The 21,056-nt window shown below is 40.1% G+C and overlaps 1 protein-coding gene across 7 annotated transcripts in view; it reads left to right on the top strand.

Annotated features, from left to right (window-relative positions):
- sun1 (Sad1 and UNC84 domain containing 1) overlaps positions 1-21,056 on the top strand; it is a 73,081-nt gene that overhangs the window by 19,375 nt on the left and 32,650 nt on the right. For 2 of the 7 annotated variants that reach the window (XM_033040539.1, XM_033040538.1), the window contains exons 2-6: positions 3,998-4,087; positions 9,661-9,861; positions 12,085-12,287; positions 20,257-20,286; positions 20,379-20,570. In XM_033040539.1, the coding sequence (XP_032896430.1) occupies positions 9,734-9,861; positions 12,085-12,287; positions 20,257-20,286; positions 20,379-20,570 (553 nt within the window). In that variant the 5' untranslated portion in view covers positions 3,998-4,087; positions 9,661-9,733. Of the gene's footprint in view, positions 1-67; positions 4,088-9,660; positions 9,862-12,084; positions 12,288-20,256; positions 20,287-20,378; positions 20,571-21,056 lie in introns of those variants that run through there. The other 5 variants (XM_033040537.1, XM_033040536.1, XM_033040541.1 and 2 more) reach the window with 3 other exon arrangements.

Here is a 21,056-nt window from a genome sequence, read left to right as displayed (position 1 = left end):
GTTTATTGGCTTGGTAAATGTAAAAATTGTCCCAGGTGTGTGTAGGATAGTGTTAATGTGTGGGGATCGCTGGTCGGCGCAGACCCAGTGGGCCGAAGGGCCTGTTTCAGCTATGTCTCTAAACTAAACCCAAATGATTGGCTAGAACATTAAATTAGGATCATTGTCATAAATACTTGTGGCACCGGAGGCATGTCTTGTGAAGCTCTCTGTATGAGAAGAGGTTTTTCTGGTCCCTATAAATGTTCCTGCTCCATGCTCAAGCTATTGACAAAGTTGGTTAAAGTGTCTTTCTTTGGCATTCACTCAGAGGAGAAACTGTTGGAATCTATAACCATGCTATTGTGACACCACGCTACTCAGCTGAAAGGCTGCCAGATTTTAAGGTTGGCTAGGTAAAAATTTATTTTTGGAGGAAGAAACAGCAAATCGCCAGTATAGGAATAAATCTGTTTGCCTTCCTTTTGATTATGGATAGGTGATATGCCTGCTATAATGGATGTAGAATAACATGCGTTGGGGTGAAGAGAGGTGAGGATGTTGTGATGTAATCTGTGAAAATTAATGAATTTTCTGACCTCCAGTGACAGAGATTGCATGTTCTCCCTGTGATGATGGGTTTTCTTCAGGTACTCCAGTTTTCTTCCACATCCCAACGACATGCATGTTGGTAGGTTAATAGGCCAATATATATAGCTGCTCGATGTAGGCGAGTGGCAGAATCTGAGGAGAGTCAATGGCATTGTTGGGAGAATAACATGGGATTGGTGTACAGTTATGGGTGGTTAATAGTTAGTACAGACTTGAAAATGTGTTATTAAGATAGACTGAATCTGTGATGCCAGGATTACCACATTGTGGACTGGCCACTTTTCTATAATTCTAATGTAATATTAAAACACTTTTTTGCGATAAATAGCATTGTTCCATTGAAGATTGGCTACACATTCAACTTTCCTGTGTATTTGTATAGTTGAGGGAAGTAGGGGAAGGAGCTTTTTTAAGAAATAGATGTATAGTGATCAGTATTATTCTGATTATTTTAAAATTTGTAGCAAAGTGTTTTTTGTTCCTTGGCATTTAACATGTAGATATTCACGATATTGACAGGGCATGGTAATGGGGAAAAATGCTTTCCAGTGAAAATTTTGCCCATGGATAATTTGTGCCTAGACAGCTTGAATTTATACCTCATAATGTTTGCTCATAGTTTGAAAGTGGGAAGAATTATTAAATTCAAAGTTTGAGAATATGTTACTCTCTTTTGCTTGGACGTCTCGGTAAAGTTTGCTGCTAATCACTATAAAATATTATCAAACCTGATCACCTTGAAATTACAAATTTGTTTTAAACATTGCCCTTGTGCTTTCATTCACAAATTTATATTCCCTCTTCTTGAGCCCGGTTAATCAATTTTGTAAACTTGCTGTTTTTTTGGAAACTATTTCAGAGATAGATTTACGTAGAACCTATATCTGACCATTTAAAAACATATTTTGGTTATATCTGATAATGAAAGCATAAACAAGAATAACTGGCCAATGAAATTGTCCAATGCAGCTGAAGTATTCTAATGTTGGGCAATGTTTTTGGGTGTGTCTCGTTTTGAAAATATGTTCTTTAAGACGTACAGTTGGCAAATTTTTTTTTTTTGGATCGTAGATTCATGTTATTCAGCTAAAGACAATTGGGTGGCGAGATTGGTAAATGCCATGACAGATTCTTTAAAAAAACATCTGGAACTAGTATTGTGAAAATATTGTCAATCGTTTACACGTAATACTACCATCATAAAACCTGTGTCTTCATTAGTAGGATATGAAGATTGCTTTAAAGATTGATTTTTTTTCATTAAAAGGAGGAAAAAATAATAAACTTACATTTTAAATGTTTAAATGGTAATTTTAGTTCCTTTCCAGAGGCAGCGTGTTGTAATTAATAACGTAGGACAGATCTTCATTTCTATTCAGGTTTGATGAAGTTTAAAGTTAAATATCTCATGGTTTTAAAGTCCAACATTCAAACCTAGAATCAAGGAGAATGGGACTTGTACTATTCTACAATAATAAAAGGTCAATTGAACTAATTGAGATGAAGGAAACATCTTCAAAAGAGCTCTTGTTCAGAATACATCCAAACATCCTCAGCTCTTTTCCTCAACATCCTCCTCAAGTACTTCTCTCCCTATAAGCTCCCTTCAGCCGTTTAGTTTCTCTTCAATCCCTTCTCTTGTATTCTCCAGCTGCTACCACTGAGGCCGACTGCAGCTATTCATTCTTTCCATGTCTACCCCCTCAAGTCTCGAGTGTCCTCCTCCCCATCTGCCACTCCCCTGATGCCTTCCCATTTCCAGTCCCAATAACGGCTCAATTATCACCGTTATCTTTTGCCTGTTCCCAGTGAGTTCATGACTTTATCTGGGGAAAGAGAACCCTGTCAGAGGATTGCAGAGATGGTTTAATGGTTGTGATGAAATTTGGAAGAGTTCTTGATATATGCCATCAAACATTATTGCCTTGATGCTGCACCAGCTCCCTCCGGTAGCTGAGGAATACCTCCCAGGAATGCAATGGGGATGGTGCCCCTCAAGGTACAATGATTTTTACCCATGTCAAATTCAAGAAAAACATAGCAGGCAGCAGAACCTCACAAAAACCTTTGACTTAGAGTTAGGGAACCAGAAGGCACAGCCTCAGAATAAAAGGACACCTTCAAAATGGAGATGGGGAAGAATTTATTTAGCCAGAGGGTGGTGAATCTGTGGAATTCATTGCCATAGACTACTGTGGAGGTCAAGGCATAGGGAATTTTAAGGCAGGGTTTAAGATAGGTTATTGATTAGGAAGCACATCAAAGGTTATCAGGAGAAGACAGGAGAATGGCGTTAAGAGGGAAAAATACATCAGCCATGGTTGAATGATGGAGTAGACTTGATGGGCTGACTGGCCTAATTCTGCTCCTATGTCTTATGGACTTTTATCAGCCAAATAATATTGTGGTGACACCTCAAATTTGGGTGTTCTCAGAAATTCATAATTTTTCTGTGTCTTCCACAAAATGACATGCAAGCCTTGATTCTAAACAGTGGAATCCAGCGTGCACCCAATCATTATGCAGCCTGGGGTTGATCAAAGCTGCAGCATCATTCCAGCCCTCCTATTGCTATTCAAGTACAACCATTCATACAGGTATCTTTTTTATCCCAACATTGATAGGACAAGAACTTGTGTGTGTATATACACCAGCTATCTCTGAGTTTACAACTCTAATTATTTGATGAGAGATACCCATTCTATCTGCAATACAATCAGTTTGGAATGGAAGTAATTTAAAATGTATTTACTGTCAGCCATCAGTAGAATACCCATTTTGAATCAATATTCATGTTGATCTATTTTCTATAACAGGGTGATATAATGCTAAATACTGTACATTTGATCAGATTGATTTTGAGAGAAGAATCAAGCCTATTTTATCAGAGGTCAGATTGATTTTGCCATCACTTAAGTTCCAGGTCTCTGACCGTAACCTGTTTTTGTAGCTGAAAGCTAAACTGGACATGGGAGCATCATCAACCACACGGAACGATTTTATTTCTGCATATGCAAATGCATAACTTGATGGACCGAATGTTGTGACATGAACACTGTCACATAATCCTATGATTCACAGACAGTAGTAAAATATCTGTTTTCGGATGATTTCCAAAAATATTCTTCCGTGTTTGACACTAAGAAATTCAGCTGGTTGTCATGATCTGCACTGTAAACTTTTGGGTTGCGACTTTCAGAAATATCCTTTCAAACGCCTCGACCTCCACTTAGACAAATCTTGGAAATGGTGTTGATATGTGTAGTTAATAAACCTTTCATATTTCATCATTTATTGCTTGTAACAGGTAAACGGGTTGAACACAGGTGCATTTTTGTTAAACTGAAATGTACATGCCATCGTGTTTCTTGGAAGTATTGCATCATGTTATTTTTCACCTTTGCAGTAGAACAGTTGAGCATGGATTTTCTCGACTGCACACATACACTCCTCCTCAATATGTGCCAGAGAACACTGGCTATACTTACGCGCTCAGGTGAGAGTCTCCCAGTAAAGGTGCATGGTATTGTAAAAACTTGCGTGCAGTGATTAATTTGGCTTGAATACTTAATGGCAATTTGCAATAAACAAAAAGAATATTTATAGAAAATGATAATTAATACTGTCTTTGGTTGGGAATATTTTATTGCAAAACAGAATGTTTCACATTGTTAATGGTGGTGAATAGTCCCAAAACTGATAGTCTAGTACATTTTGTGGATTAAAAATGGCATGTTTTGAATTTCTGGAATTGTGACCTTGGAAGGAAGGAAAGGCACAAGAGATTTGGGACCAAACTACATAATGATGCTGAACTGTTCCAAGTTGAACTAATTTGTTAAATTTAGGACATTGTGTTTGAATGCTGCTATAACAGAAATAGGAGCATCCTAATGGTAGACTGAATTTGATTTGATGTTGCAAATGTTCTTGCTGCTGATACTGAACTGCTTGTGTTATTTCTGCTCTTATTAGTCAGTATTGCTGCACAATATCTGCCCGAACTGACACCTGATTTTTCAATTGTTTTCAAGTGAACCTGATCTTGAGTTTACTTTACTCATTAGCCCCGTTTATCATTGTTCCTGCTTACCTGTATTTTCTCCTCTTAAAAAATCCATTTATAGCTCTCATTACACACAGAATTGGATTTGTAATTTCGACTATTTTAGTTGTTTGAGTGGCTTAAAACTAGTAAAGGTAATACACGAGGACTGGGTTTCATTCAGGTGTAAATGGGAAGTTACATCTGGATGCTTAGGGCATTGTGAAGCTTAAATGAGGAGAAGATGTATCCAGAAATTGAATGGACTTGGTTATCGGGATCAGATGGGATGCATCCTTGGGTTTGGGGGAAGTATGGGAGAAAATTATGAAATCACTGACCTAACTTTCCCAATGGCGGGATTAGAGAATGGCAGGTGTTCCCTTGGTCAAAAAAAAGGAAACGAGGATACATCTAGCTTCTACCATCCAGTCATTTGAACTCTAGTGGGAAAACGATTTAGAAACGTTGATCTATGATGATGGGATTAATAATCAACTGGAGGAAAACAGAGTAAAGCAAGAAAGCATGGGTATGTTAATTGTGAATAACATTTACCCCATTAATAAGAGTTATTTTTTAATGACATCAGAGTTGATGGTTAAGCATTCATTGTGGTGTACATGGACTAAAGAAGGCTTTTGATAAGGTACCATTTTACAGACATCAGAAAAGTTCTATGGACATTGTCACTCTGCCAACATAATCTCTCAATGTGGAGTTGTGTGGAATGGTTATTTTTCAGGTTGGAGGAAGGGGAGTAGTTGTGCTCTCCAGAATCGGTCGAAGACATTAAAAAAATTATAATGACCAAGATTTGGGGATGCAATCTACAATTCCTAAATTTACAAATGATACAAAACTTGGTAGTATTCTGAACCGCGAACAGCATAGTGATAGATTATAGCTGCATGGAAATGGGTTGATGGAACGAGAAAATGTGTAGCAGATGAAATTTAATGCTATGAAATGTGATGGAATGTATTTTGGTAGCAACAATGAGAGAAAAGGGTGAAGGAATAGGGGGACGTAGGAGTGTGTGTGCATATACCAAGTTGCAAGGGGGAGGCTGTTAATAAGGTATACAAAATCAGTTAAGGCAAAGATTCTAAAAGCAGGACATTTATGCTGAACCTTTATTGAGCAGTGTGGCTTCACTGATGCATTGTGTTCAGACCTGTTCGTCATATCAGTGGAAGGATGAGACTTTAGTGAGTCCAGAAGATTTTTTGAGAATATTCCTCAAAATTCCTTTTGACATAGAAGGGGCAATTTCACCCATCAAGTTGATGCTAGCTCTAGATGTCACCCATTCATCCCCTTTCCTTCCCCCACCTCCAATTATCCTGCCACCACCTACGTTAAGGGCAATTAACAGTCGCAAATTAGCCTCCCAGCATATTCGTGTGACATGAATCTGTAGGACGTGGAGGAGCGGGAGGGGGACACACACGTGGTCATGGAGAAAGTGCAAACTCTGGATAGAAAACACCTGCCATCAGCATAGAACCCAGGTTGCTGGAGCTGGGAGGCAGCAGCACTAATTATTGTAGCACGCTGCCACACCTTTTGTAGCAACCAAGCCAGATGTGAGGCTGAGACGGTTTTCTTTAAAAAAGAAAGATTGAGAGGAGATTTGATAGAAGAATATAAAATGTAATGGATAATGGGAGGCTGTTCCCTTTGTTGTTGTAAAATAAGGGGGAAAGAACTAAGGACAACACAAGGAAAAGCTTTCTTAATAATGTGTGGCTGGGATCTGGAGTACAACCTGCAAATATGGTGGAGGATCCATTGTAGCCTTATGGTAGGAATTGAATATTAAATGATGGAACAAAGTACATGGAGACATTCCAAGGGATCTGTGTTAATGAATGGCGAACAATTGAGCTGTAGGGAAGGGATTAATAGGTGGAACTGAATGGTTACTTGGACAGAGTTGGCATGGACATGATAAGCCAAATGACCCGCTGCACTGCAACCATTCTTTGATTCTGTAATGTCTACAGAAATTAGCGCACAACTGATGTTTTGCTTGGCCAATTTTTCTTTGCCTACCAATGTCTTCAGTGTACGTTTGTAAAAAGTACAGGCAATTTTGTCTTTTTGTGATTTAGGTTTTAGGCCACTTGTTCAATTCCCTTGACATTTCTACTGATCTACTTTAATCCTTTTTTAAGATCATTTAGTCTGCAAGAATTTAACTAACTGACTGCATAGAACTAAGGATTCTGTATCATGGTACCAATACCTTAAACATCACTTTTGTTTATTCCATCTCCCCAAACTGCATTCATTGCCTTGAGCAATGAAAAATTGGAACTTGGGATGGGTAGGCACACTCAAAAACACACGCTGAAGCCTGTTAGCTCAAATACTGCTTTTGATTGTTGGTTTTCTTCAAGAATGAGATGACTTGTTAAGAATGCCCCAGTTGTTTTGTGAGAGCACATAGAGCTTGCATGTTTACGGCAAGTTTGCAGCTGCCATTTCTTTGAATTTGCTTCTGATGTTGTTCCTAACACTACCAATGCTTGTTTAGTATGGGATAAATGAAGACACAGATGCAGGCTCATCACTAGTGTTATGGATAGTTAATGTAGAAAGCAGACGGTCATGTGCTCAGGAAAGCCTTTGAGCTAATAATTGGATTTTGTAGTACAGTAATCCTCCCGGGTGAAGTGAGGGTTTATGGCGCGACAGAGATGTATGCAAGGGTCACTGTCTTTGATTCAGAATTTCAAGAGTGAATTACCTTTTTTGCCTGCATCACCAAGATGAATTGTTCTTTATGGAAAAAGAGGATCTAGGGAAGAGCATCTTTCAGTTTTAAATATCATCATTAAAAAAAATGATTACAATGGAATTTGGACAATATACAGTGCCCTCCATAATGTTTGTGACAAAGACCCATAATTTATTTATTTGCCTCTACTCCACAATTTGAGATTTGTAATAGAAAAAAATCACATGTGGTTAAAGTGCACATTGTCAGATCTTTATAAAGGCCATTTTTATACATTTTGGTTTCCCCATGTAGAAATCACAGCAGAGAAGGTAGTATAAAATTGGACCACCTAGAGGAGATTAAATGTCATATACATGCACATTTTTCTATCCAGCTTATACGTTAGAATGTTTTCAGCATGCACATGAGCGCTGTATCATTTTATGGCCAAACTATTCTGCTTCGCCAATGAAAATTCCCAAAAGAAACAATATGGTAAAGATAGTACCAATCTGTTGTGTTTATGAATGGTACCTGGTGCAAGTAGGGGGATCTTGTAATAATTGGCAAATTTGAGGTTGGAGGCAAATTCAATGTCTCAAAAGTTTTATTTTAGGAATTAAGATGGAGATCAGTCATGACAGAGCAGTCTTGGAGGGTTGAATGGCCTCTCATTTCCACTTTAAGGTAATTTCAGGTACTTTGCTAGTCCTCTGTTTTGTGTTGCTGCTACGTCCAAACACCTTTACAGATATTACATATTAGTAGATTTTAAGATGTTTCACCAAACGTATTCAGTGCTTTTGTAATACATTCCTTGAGAACCTATGCTGTTTTGAGCAGTTGGTGCTAAGATCATACATCTTTGAGGAGTGATGGCTCATTCAATACTCAGTTATACTATGTAAGTAGGTACATGAATCCGTCCTTCCCCTCCACCAAAAAGGTGAAGAGGATTAATACCAGCTCCTGTAGTTACAATCATGTTTCATTGTGGGATAAATTTGGAACCAAGATGAATTCAGCATAATGTGAATTGTATATATATTATTGGCTATTTATGGTCTTGGATCATTTAAGTGTATAAAGCAATATGAAATAACTAAATTGTAACGAGTATGGAGTGCTAAATTTGGAATATTAGTTGTTCAATCATTGCTTTTACAATGTACTGTTTATCCATGGAAAATGTTTTACATTTTTTTGATTTCAACATAAGCTACCAACTAAAACCTGCAATATAAACCTGGTACCAATATACTACAGCGTTTTGTGTTAAGTAAGGAGAATACTACTTCTGCATTACATTTCTGTCTTTTAACCCCATCCTAGCAATTGGCATGCAAGCTGAAATGTTTAAATGACACTTAACTGTTCTATGCCTAGAAGAATAAATGCCCTTTATATTCTGTACCTCTCTTTAACTATTCCTGACTTCCCGGTAAGACACACCAAACAGTAGTTGAGCAACGTGACCGAGTTGTTGTGACTGCAATGCTCGAGTAGAGCAGGAATTAGATTGGCTGCATTTGTCTCCATTTTAGCTAAATTTGTCTCCATTTAGGAGGAATGGGATGGAAGGAAGAGTATGAAAAACAAGTTGTAAATCAAGTTTCAGAAATAAAATAAATACAATTCTGGAAACAGCACATCAAGTAATATAATTGGAAAGGGAAACAGTTAATGTTCTGGTCTGAGAATGTGAGCAAAAATGTTGTTATTTTGATATCCAACGTCTATTTATATTCAATTACTAGGATTTAAAATCTTTGAAATAGCTTGCATATTTGTGAAAATACCAATAGATTGTAAGTTTATAGCCCCTCTGGATTATTTAAGAATCATAAAATACGGATATATCAAATTGAGTTTTTGGTTCCTAAATGCATGGTTTAAGAAAGTTTTCATGATTAATCATCTTTGCTAATCTAACCACATCTTATCTATTAGATTGGTAATAATGGTATTGCTCTGAATCTTTGTACTTTCTTGGAATTTTTATGTCAGTAACTTTGATCATCAATAAATGATGATGATATGAAAAATGAAGCTGTGGCTTCTGAATTATATTTGAGGCACCTTGTGATAATTGAATTTGTGATTGAAAAGACACTTCTCTATATCTACTACTCATTGACCTGCTTGCTGTTTATTGCATGTTTTATGGGAAATGTAATTGTTTTGCAATTGTTTTCAAGCTAAAACAAATTTCTTGGACCTTCAATGAATTAATGACGTAGAGTTTTGTTATTTAACTGTTCAAGTATTGGATTGAAATTTTAATGTTTTGTTCCAGTTCCAGCTATTCTGCAGAGGCAGTAGACTTTGAAAGCACACATAGATTGCATCCAGTATACGATTCACCAAGAATGTCTCGACGCAGATTGAGGCCTGTCAGTACGGAATATTACTCTGCAGAAAACTTGCACAATGAGAGCATTGGCAGCAATCACTCTTTTGCAGGCAGTGTTTCATCCTATAAAGAATCTTCATCAAGGCAAGTCTACTCATTGATGGTACTTTATTGTCACAGTACTTTGGTATAGTGAAATTCCTTTTTTGTATATAGTTCAGTAAATCTTACCATACATAGGCATGATCATTCTTAAATACCCAAGTGTAAGAATAGTAGATTACACTGAGGCAGTAAACATGTTTCCTGTGCAATCTCATACTCCAAGTTCTAAGTTGTTAAAATTGTAGTCTTATCTTGGCCATAAACGACGGTTGTCCTGGCGGCGGCACTGGGTTGGAGTTTCAGGGGTTGGTCTGGCCATAAAACTGACACCCTATCATCAAGTGGGAATAATTGGTATCCTGTAAAATCATTATATTGCAAATAAAGCAAAATATTGGAGAGAAACACAGCTGTCATTTCCACTGTGAACATTGATTGAATTTTGCCTTTCAGAATTATGTCACTGAAATGCTTATCAAACTATGCTAAGGTTATTTAAGGTAGACACAATGCTGGAGTAATTCAGCGGGTGATGCACCATCTATGGAGAGAAGGAATGGGTGACATTTCGGGTCGAGACCCTTCTTCAGACTGATGTCGGGGAATGGTGAAACAAAGATAGAAAATAGACGGAGATAGTAGGAGAACTGGGGAGGGGAAGAAGAAAGCAAGGGCTATCTGAAATTAGTGAAGTCAACGTTCATATCGTTGGGGTGTAAACTACACAAGCGAAATATGAGGTGCTGTTCCTCCAATTTTCACTGGGAACTCACTCTGACAATGGAGGAAGCCCAGTACAGAAAGGTCAGATTGGGAATGGGAGGGGGAGTTGAAGTGCTGAGCAAGCGGGAGATCAGGTAGGTTACGACGGACTGAGCAGAGGTGTTCAACGAAACAACCGCCGAGCCTGCGCTTGGCCTCGCCGATGTAGAGAAGTTGACACCTGGAACGGCGGATACAGTAGATGAGATTGGAGGAGGTGCAAGACTTAATGTTATTTAGTTTTGTTTGTTCAAACTATTATGTTTTCCATAGGAAGTGTTTTGTTTATTTTATATTTAATTTTTCAGTTCAAGTTTCATGCGTATTAGAGATAAACAGGAAATCTGTTTCTTCCAGACCTCTTATGTTGGCTGCCAAATATGTGAAGGCAGGCTGGGTTGACTGTTTTCCTCTGTTTTGTTTCTCTCTGTATTGGCATTGGGATCTTGAATCTTGCAATAGAAAATAGAATAGCACAGCACCTGAACAGACTCCTCAGTAAACAATGTGCCAAACATGGTGCCAAATTAAGCTAACCCCTTCTGCCTGCACATGATCCATATCCCTCCATTCTCTTCATGTGCCTATCTGAAAGTCTCGTAAATGCTACTATTTGTATTGTTTCCAAAACCACCCATGACATAACTTTCAAGGCACCTAACACACTCTATGTTTAAATAAAAACGTTACCCTTTAAACTTCCCGCTCTCACCATATATCTATACCTAATATTTGACAGTTTTACCCTGGGAAAAGGTATGTCTACCTCAGGTACACATCCCATCATTTTATATAGTTTTATCTGCCTCTAATATCCAGAGAAGACGATCCAAATTTGTCCAACCTTTCAGTTTACATCCTTGCCCTAAAGCTAAGGGAACATTGACTACTCTTTCGAACCCTGCCTATATCCAGAGATGATGCAAAGATCTTCAAGACCCCAGCAATTTCCTCTTTTGCCTCTATCGATAACATGGGGTAGATCCCATCAAACCCTGGGGACTTATCTACCTTAATGCTCTTCGGGATTCCTTAATCCTATTAGTCGAGGACATTTTATGGCCCAATTTGGCCATCCCGATTTCCTACTTGAGTTCATTCTTGCTTTCTTTATATTCCTCAAAGGGCATGTCTGATTTCATCTTCCTAAATCTTCCATATGCTTTTGGTAAAAAATAAATGTACAACCCCTCTTGTCAATATTGGAGAAGTTAGTCACCCACTACAACCCTTTCCATAATCTCTGTACATATCTGCTCCTCTATCTTTTGCAGGTTATTGGAGACGTAGTATAATCCCTTCACAATGATTACACCTTTCTTATTTTTGAGCTCTACCTAACTTGCCTCATTGAATATTGCCATGACATTCTCTCTGATTAGTAAAGTAACTCTACTACTTGCCTTCCTCTGTATCACATCTAAAATGGGTTGGTTTCAAGCAGTTCTTGAAGACATTTTGCATTTGTTGATTTAAAAAAAACATTACTTTATTTTCCAGAAGTGCAAAACAACAGCAGCAGAAGCACAGAAGCGTATCCAAGCAGACTGTATCCGTGTCATGTACTCCAAGAAAACGCATGATGGAGTCTTCAGTTAGCGGTCAGAGCAGCATCCTGAGCTGTGCAAGTGATGTATCAATGATATCGACAGTGTTAGATGAGTCTTCAATACGGGAAAAAACAGAATTGGATCACTTCTGGGGTAAGCAAGATAAATGGATGTTTTAAATCTGGTTATAGATGTTAGTTTGTGTTATTATTAAGTTACAATCTAACATTTTGAATAGCTGAATATACTCCCTTAACCTTGACAACCTTTTTCTGGGGATTTTCAGGAATTAATCAAGAGCGTAGAAAAAGCTTGTTTGCAAAGCAAATGCTGGTTAATAATGTTAGGTTTATCAAACTCAAACGTTTCTGTCACAGCTTCCTCTGCCTATGTAAATGACATACAGGTAGTTCTGCTAAAATACCTAGAGTTATAGAAAATCCCATTATTAAAAAAACAATTGTGTCAATGGGGGAAAGGGAGTTAGGGCTGGAGAGTTTGAAACTTGCAAAAGGTATTTTCCCACATAATTTTTCAAAATAAAGGTCCTTTCAATAACTATGGTTATTTTTGTTACTACAAATTGAAGATACTAAAAGCTGTAAGTTACATTGTTTAATGGAGTATCCTTGCTCAAGTGTCAATGAATCACGTGCTCAGTTAAAGTAGCATCTGTGTACTTAAGAGACAATGGAGTCTGATTATTGCAGGTGTTGCATCAAATCCAAGATGGCTTTTTTCTGTTTATCAATTTCCAAAGTACATTTTAAATACTTCTCTAGTTCCTGTTAGAAATCGCATTACTGGATCATTAATTTGGCCAATGTGATGAAAATGGTATTCCCTTAGTTATAGAAAACATGACCAGGTGCGCAACGTGGTTGCTGAGAGCATAGCCACTGCCATCGGTAACAGCAAACACCACCATGCCCCAAATAATTCAATCACTTTTGTCAAAGCTGGAGAGAAGCCTCGACCACAACCAAAAACAAGGACGGGCCTCCTCTACACAGCCACTGACTGGCAGCTGCACGTCGAACTGGGCAAACAGCTGAAATTTCCATAGCACATCACAGCAACATCACTCCGGCCAGACATGATCATCACCTCCGTAGTGAAAAAACAGCTGATCATTCTGGAGCTGACAGTGCCCTGTGAAGAGCGTATTGAAGAGGTTAACGCGAGGAAACGCACCTTTGTGGAACTGGTGGAGATGTGCCAGGACAGCGGCTGGAAGACATACAATGAGCCCATAGAGGTGGGCTGTAGAGGCTTTGTAGGACGCTCACTCTGAAAAGTCCTCAACCAGTTGGGCATTATGGGGCTGGCAAAGAAGAGGGCCATTCAATCCGCAAGCGAAGCCGCAGAGAAAGCCACTAGATGGCTTTGGATTAAGAGGGCTGATCCGTGGGTGGTTGCTGCTGGGACTCAAGTCGGGGCTTGATCAACCCCGGCTGGGTCGCCTGGGCGAGGGTGTCTGATGTTGTGAGTCCCGAAACGGCCGATGACCCCAGGTCACATCACTGAGGATGCATCCCAGCGCATCTAGAAGATGTATCTTTCACACTAGAAACAAGGAACTATAGATGCTGCTTTACAAAAAAGCACACAGTGCTGGAGTAACTCAGCTGATCAAGTAGCATCTCTAGAGAACATCGATAGGTGACGTTTTGTATCGGGACCTTACTTCAGACGAAGAAGGGTCCCAAACTGAAACTTCACCTAACCATGACCTCCAGATGCTGCCTGACCCACTGAGTTACTCCTGCACTTCATGTCCTTTTCCACCCTAATTTAACATTGTTATACCTGTGCTGGTTATGTTTAGAAAACCCTCATTTAAAAGAACACTTAAAGAAGTCCCAAAGCATCTTGTGCCTTATTATGATGTCACTACTGTCTTAGCTAGCAGATGTGTTTTGTTTTGGATGCTCTAAATCATAATCACAATCACTTTTGGCTTTCTGCAACGTTGCAGTTCTCCATTTAAAAATAAATCATGCCTAGTGTGTAATTCAGGAATTCAAAAGTTTTGTTGCCAATTAGAAAAAAGAGCTTCATGTTAGTGATGTATGGTGTTTCCCTGAAGCCCATGAGAGAAGTGCTTGTATTCTTGTAAAATTTTATCAGTACTCCTGCAACATTGATGGAGTGCAGCATTGCTGATCAATGAGCTTGAGATTTGTCTCAAGATTGTATTATGACTAGACCCGGTGGCAATTCGCAGAACGGACATATGTGAGAAACTGGGAATATTTTTCAATTATTTGAACTGGTGCTTGAGCATGCAGGGTTTAATTTTTAGAACAAAATTAAAACAATGTTGGTTAAGTTTTAATTCCATCAATATTTTGGAATCAGTGTAGAAACCAAGAAATGCAAATGCTGGTTTACAAAAAAGGGCACAAAATTCTGGAGTAACTCAGTGGGTCAGGCGGCATCTCTGGAGAACATGAAAGGAGGAGAAATTCTTCATAGTTATACCTTGAAGAGATTTCACAGTGGGGCAGTCCAAATGTAGAAACAAGGAAATGCAGATGCAGGTTTACAAAAACGAACACAAAATGCTGGAGTAACTCAGTGGGTCATGCAGGCGTTTTTGGAGAAAATCCTGGAGGTGGCTTCAGAACATGTCCTTAATTGAGGAACCAGTTTAGTTTTGGAAATTAGTTAATGCTTGTGTAAAACCACTAAATTTTACTGTCAAATCATAAAACCCTCTCATCTTTAGGTACAAGTAAGACAAAGTTTTTCTTAAGTTGATCTCGTCTGGGAGCATCATATTTTAATTGAAAGTGAAACGTGTTACTTAGAGATGTTATCTTAAAACCACCAGTATGGTTTATTTTAAGGAAACCGCTTAAACCACATAAAGAGAAGCAAAGAGAGGCAAATTGTTTTAATATTGCTGTTTATCACTTGGTGGATTCATAAAATGAAATCAAATTAAGTTGCAAATTATGTTGCAGCCCTGTGCTACTATATCTTAAACTTTACCTCAACCTGCGTTTGGGTCAATTCCATTGAAGAAAATCTTGAGTTCTTTGTGATTAATAAATGTTGGAATAAAAAATATTTTAAAATATTGTTAGGAAACTCGTCTGGCTCGATCCTGCATGTAGCTCCAAAAATATTGGAATTACCTAAACAGTTTCTGTGTTGTATGTTTTTTTCATTCCACCATATCCATGCCAAGGTAGACAAAAATGCTGGAGAAACTCAGCGGGTGAGGCAGCATCTATGGAGCGAAGGAATAGGTGACGTTTTGGGTCGAGACCCTTCTTCAGACTGATGTGTGGGGGGGTGGCGAAGAAGAAAGGAAGAGGCGGAGACAGTAGGCTGTGGGAGAGCTGGGAAGGGGAGGGGATGGAGAGAGAAAGCAAGGACTACCTGAAATTGGAGAAATCAATGTTCATACCGCTGGGGTGTAAACTGCCCAGGCGAAATATGACGTGCTGCTCCTCCAATTTGCAGTGGGACTCACTCTGGCCATGGAGGAGGCCCAGGACAGAAAGGTCGGATTCGGAATGGGAGGGGGAGTTGCTGTGCTGGGCCACCGGGAGATCAGGTTGGTACAGCGAACCGAGCAGAGGTGTTGGGAGAAGCGACCGCCAAGCCTGCGCTTGGTCTCACCGATGTTGAACAGTTGACACCTGGACCAGTAGATGCAATCGATGAGGTTGTAGGAGGTGCAGGTGAACCTCTGCCTCACCTGGAAAGACTGCTTTGGTCCTTGGATGGAGTCGAGGGGGGGAGGTAAAGCGACAAGTGTAGCATTTCCTGTGGTTGCAAGGGAAAGTACCAGGGAGTGGTTTGGTGGGAAGAGGCGAATTGACCTCTCAATTTTATAAACCTCTGATCACCCCACAAGCTCCCATGTTTCAGTAAGAATAAAGTCTGTCTTTCTGATCTCTCCTTTATAACTACTTCCCTCCATTTCAAACATCATCTTACTGAACCCCTTCTGCCTCCTCATGATTTCTACCGCATCCTTCCTGTGGTATGACGACCAGAACGGTACACAGTACTGTAAGAATGGTGCTACCAATACTTTTGTACACCGCAATATGATATCCCACATTTTATCTGAATGTGACCTAGTGCATGGTTTTAACATTTATGAATGAAGCCAAAGTTGAAAATGAAATGAATCGGTCAAATTTCATTTAATAATTGAGAAATCATAACCCTTAGTAATAATTATTAAACAAGCAATTTAGTGTTCAGAGCAAAATTGGGATGTACAAACCACGGGAGATTTGCACCTGATTCTTATCTCGTCAATTAATTAAGTGTGGTGCAGCAACTGTTTTCAATATAGTTGTTTTGGATTAGTTAATTATCTCTGACTGTTATAGCTATTGACTTCTGCAAGATGTTTGTAGGTGAGAATGGGTTAGGATTCAGCAGCAGCGATTTCTTTTGCTAGAATAGAGTTGGTCATGTGAAATTGTAAACTCGGGAAAAAAAGATAACTTATCTGTTGGGCATTATGTACTGTAACACCGTGAATACAATGTTTCACATTTTAGGAATGTTATAATCAGTGGTCAGTTCATGATTCTGTGGATATGAGTCACTTGCATAGAAATAAAGTTGGATTTGTTTAATTCCTTCTATGATTTTGACATTTTGGTGTGTTTTGTTTTGTTATGGGAGCAGATTTTGCAATAGTTTTCATGGCCGTCCGAAGGGTGGGGTGCGACCGCACCCCCCTTTTTTTCCCCTTAAGAAAAAAATCACCAAAAAAAAGGGGGGGGGGGGGGGGGGGGGGGGGAAATAAATAAATAAATAAATCGGAAGAGTTAAAGATCAGCGTTTCCACTTTGGAAACGGCCAGTTCTCCGTTCTCCCATCGCCGGGTCCAAGCCCCCCTGCTGGGCCCACGCCATCCCCGCTGGGCCCACGCCATCCCCGCTGGGCCCACACCACCCTAGCTGACTCCCGCTGGGCCCACGCCACCCCTACTGACCGCCGCTGGGCCTACGCCACCCCAACTGACCCCCGCTGGGCCCGCGCCACCTTCATCTTGGCCCCCCCCGCCAGAAAGAGGGGGGATGTGAGAGGGGGGAGGGGGAGAGAGAGAGAGAGTAAGGGAGGGGAGAGAGAGATGGGGAGGGGAGAGGGAAAGGGGATTATCTTTAGTGAGATTGCAAAATTAAGTTATGTTTTAGAGCTATTATATTTTCTCCTTTATATGAATAATATTAAACAATATCAAATAATATCAATCAATTGGAACGGCTTTCTTTTCCTTGATAACAATACTGAAAAATGTGAATTCCATAGTTTGTGACATAAATACACATTTTAATGGGATCATTACATACAGATGTAACATTTCCATTTTGAGATCGGGGGGAGGGGGGGGGGGTTGGGGGCAAATATGCATCAAGCCGATAGCCTAATCGTTAAAGAGTTAAAAGATAGCCTAATCGATAAAGAGCTGAGAAGAGGAATCAGAGCTGCCAAGGAAAGGTACTCTGAGAAGTTGAGGAGCAGGTTCTCAGCTAGTGACTCTTCTTCAGTTTGGAAGGGCATGCAAGAAATCACCAGCTATAAGAGGAAAGCCCCCTGCCCTTTGGACAATCGTCAGCTGACGAATGACCTGAATGAGTTTTACTGCAGGTTTGAAAATCAGAAACGTAACCCTGGTACCCCTTCCCCAACAAACACAGCCAGACCCCAGTCTGCAAAGAATGAACCCTGCACCCTCTCCTTCCCATTCACCACTCACACCTACTTAAGGCAAGACTCCAGTATGAAAAGAGTGGACCCTTTCCCACCCCAACCAACACTTCACACCCACACACAGCCTGACCTCCGTCTGCAAAGACTGGGCCCTTCTACACCCACCCCACTCCAAACGTCACAGAACAGGGCAAGATTAGCAAGTTTGCTGATGATACAAAAGTGAGTGGTTTTGCAGATAGTGAAGATGGTTGTGAAAGATTGCAGCAGGATCTGGATCAATTAGCCAGGTGGGCAGAGGAATGGTTGATGGTTGCATGGTTCCTTGAAGGTTGTGTCGCAGGTATATCAGGTGGTCAAAAAGTATTTTGGCACTTTGGCCTTCATCACTCAGAGTATTGAGTATAGAAGTTGGGAGGTCATGTTGCAGTTGCATAAGAAGTTGGTGAGGCCGCATTCAGAGTATTGTGTTCAGTTCTGGGCACCATGTTATAGGAAAGATGTCATCAAACTGGAAAGGGTACAGTGAAGATTTATGAGGATGTTGCCCGGCCTAGAGGGCCAGAGCTATAGGGAGAGGTTGAGTAGGCTGGGACTCTATCTCATGGAGCACAGGAGGATGAGGGATGATCTAATAGAGGTGTATAAAATCATGATTTGAATAGCTATGGTTGAGTCTTTTGCCCAGAGTAAGTGAATCGAGGAGCAGAGAACATAAGTTTAAGGTGAAGGGCAAAAGATTTAATAGGAATCTGTGGGGTATGTTTTTCACACAAAGGGTGGTAGGTGTATGAAACAAGCTGCCAGAGAAGGTAGTTGAGGCAGGGACTATCGCAACATTTAAGAAACAGACAGGTACATGGATAGGACAGGTTCGGAGCGATATGGATCAAACGTGGGCAGGTGGGACTAGTGCAGATGGGACATGCTGGGCCGAAGGGCCTGTTTCCACACTGTATCACTCTATGACTCTATCTTTCCCTCTCAAACCCATTCTCCTGCCTTCTCCCCATTACCTCTGACACCCGTATCAATCAAGAATCTATCAATCTCCTCCTGAAAAATGTCCATTGACTTGACCTCCACAGCTGTCTGTGGCAATGAATTCCACAGTTCACCACCCACTGACTTAAGACATTCCTGCTCATCTCCTTCCTAAAGGAATGTCTCTTAATTCTGAGGCTGTGGTCACTGGTCCTAGACTCTCCCACTAGTGGAAACATCCTCTCCAAATCCACTCCATCCAGGTTTTTACCAGGCTGGGACAGACGGCAACAACTTCACACCATGTCCCAAAGCTTGTGTCCTGTCCTGCATCACCCAAGGCAGCAGAGACGTTATAGGAGAGGGCAAGCACCGTAACAAAGTAGCTCACGATGTTTTGGGTAACATTCAGAAATGTCTATGCATGTCACATCATGAATATTACTGAAGAACGGTCTTGACCCGAAATATAATCTATACCTCTTCTCCAGAGATGTTGCCTGACCCACTGAGTTACTCCAGCACTCTGAAACGTCGCCTATTGATCTCCGCAGATGCTGCCTGACCCGCTGAGTTACTCCAGCACTTTGTGACTATTTTCCCTTCACCCATCTGCCCAAGCCCACTCTCCCCCCTCCTTTCCTATGTTCCTTTCCATCCATAAAACTCTCTCTGCCTTTACATTTCACTCTTTCAAATCTGCTCTACTTATACATGCATTTTTCTTCTTCACTTTTTAGTCATAGAATGATGCAGTGTGGAAACAGGCGCTTCAGCCCAACTTGCCCACACCGACCGACATGTCCCATCTAAACTAGTCCCACTCACACGCGTTTGGCCCATATCTATTTAAATCTGTCCTATCCATGTACGTGACCAAATGTCTCTTAAACATTACGATAGTCCCAGCCTTAACTACCTCCTCTGGCAGCTCGTTACATACACCCAGCAACCTTTTGTGTGAAAAAGCTATCTCTCAGATTCCTGTTAATTTCTGAAATATTGGTCATAAATTTGGTGCAAAAATGCTCCAAAATAATGCTCAGAATGCATCAGAGAGCATCTAAAACCCCATAGCTTCCAGGGCCCTTAAGCGGGCCCTGGACCCCGGCATCGAGGGACTTTACGCTTCGAGCTCGTGATGTGCGCAGCGCGCACATTATGTCACATTAAGTTTTTTGTAATCCTGTTATGCCACCCCCCTTTTTGAAAAGCTTCGTACGGGCCTGGTTTTACGTTCAAGCAAACTACTATTTGAATTAAACTTTTTGAATCAATACCACAACGGGAACTACTTTCAGAATGGATCTTCCTTTTGTTCCAACATTTGAGATTTATATCTTGAGGCACAATTAGTTGGCTCCATAGAAATGATGCTGAACTTGTTAGAGATAATGTAGCAGCTGCATACTATGAAATTGATGTTAAATTAATGTGTTTGTTTTAGGACTGGATGAGGACGATGGAGACAGTAAAGGTAAAGAATTTTTAATTGTTTATCTGAACTATTAATTCTGGCGTATTGGTAGAATCAAATTCAATTTTTGCTTTGTTGTTCTTGCCATTTAGGAGGAAATACAACTTTGATTCAAGCAAATGGGGACATACTAACAGGAGAAATGCAGATGGCAATGTTCAATGGTTACACCTGCACTGACTGCAGCATGCTTTCTGAACGAAAAGATGTTTTGACGGCACACTGTGCCTCTCATGCAACTACTTCTACCGTGTACTCCAGGAGCAGAAACAAAGACAAATCAAGTAAGTCACTAACGTTTCTTTAAGACTTGCAACAGCGACACTTGGACAGAAGTACCAGTGGCTAGAAACCCCAGGGCCTTCTGTGGGTGAAAATAATTTGAGGCTCCCTTCTGCATATTGTTCCCTCATCTGTTGCTGCATTTGGGAATGCTAAATGAGCAAATTGTCAGTTTGTCTGATCTGTTGCTATGCCTGCCGTGGTAATATATAGTCTACGATTCAGCCCAGTTGGAATATTATGTTCAATTCGGCATACAAGGTTTTTGGGGTGATGTGAAGGCTTTGGCGGAAGCATAGAGGAAATTAATTAGAATGTGTTCAGGAATGAGAGGTTATATGTATTTGGATGAACATTTCTTTTGTCCTCTGAGCAGAGATTTAATAGAAATGTTCTAAATTAATAGTTTTTTAACAGAAGAAATGAACAAACATTATGTGCTTTGGCTGAAACTTTGCTTGAGTGATGGGAATAGGCGGTCCAGATTC

This window comes from Amblyraja radiata, chromosome 22 (genome assembly GCF_010909765.2).
Source record: "Amblyraja radiata isolate CabotCenter1 chromosome 22, sAmbRad1.1.pri, whole genome shotgun sequence".
Taxonomy (NCBI): Eukaryota; Metazoa; Chordata; class Chondrichthyes; order Rajiformes; family Rajidae; genus Amblyraja; species Amblyraja radiata.
Note: the sequence above shows the minus strand (reverse complement) of the source record. Positions and strands in the feature narration are given on the sequence as shown.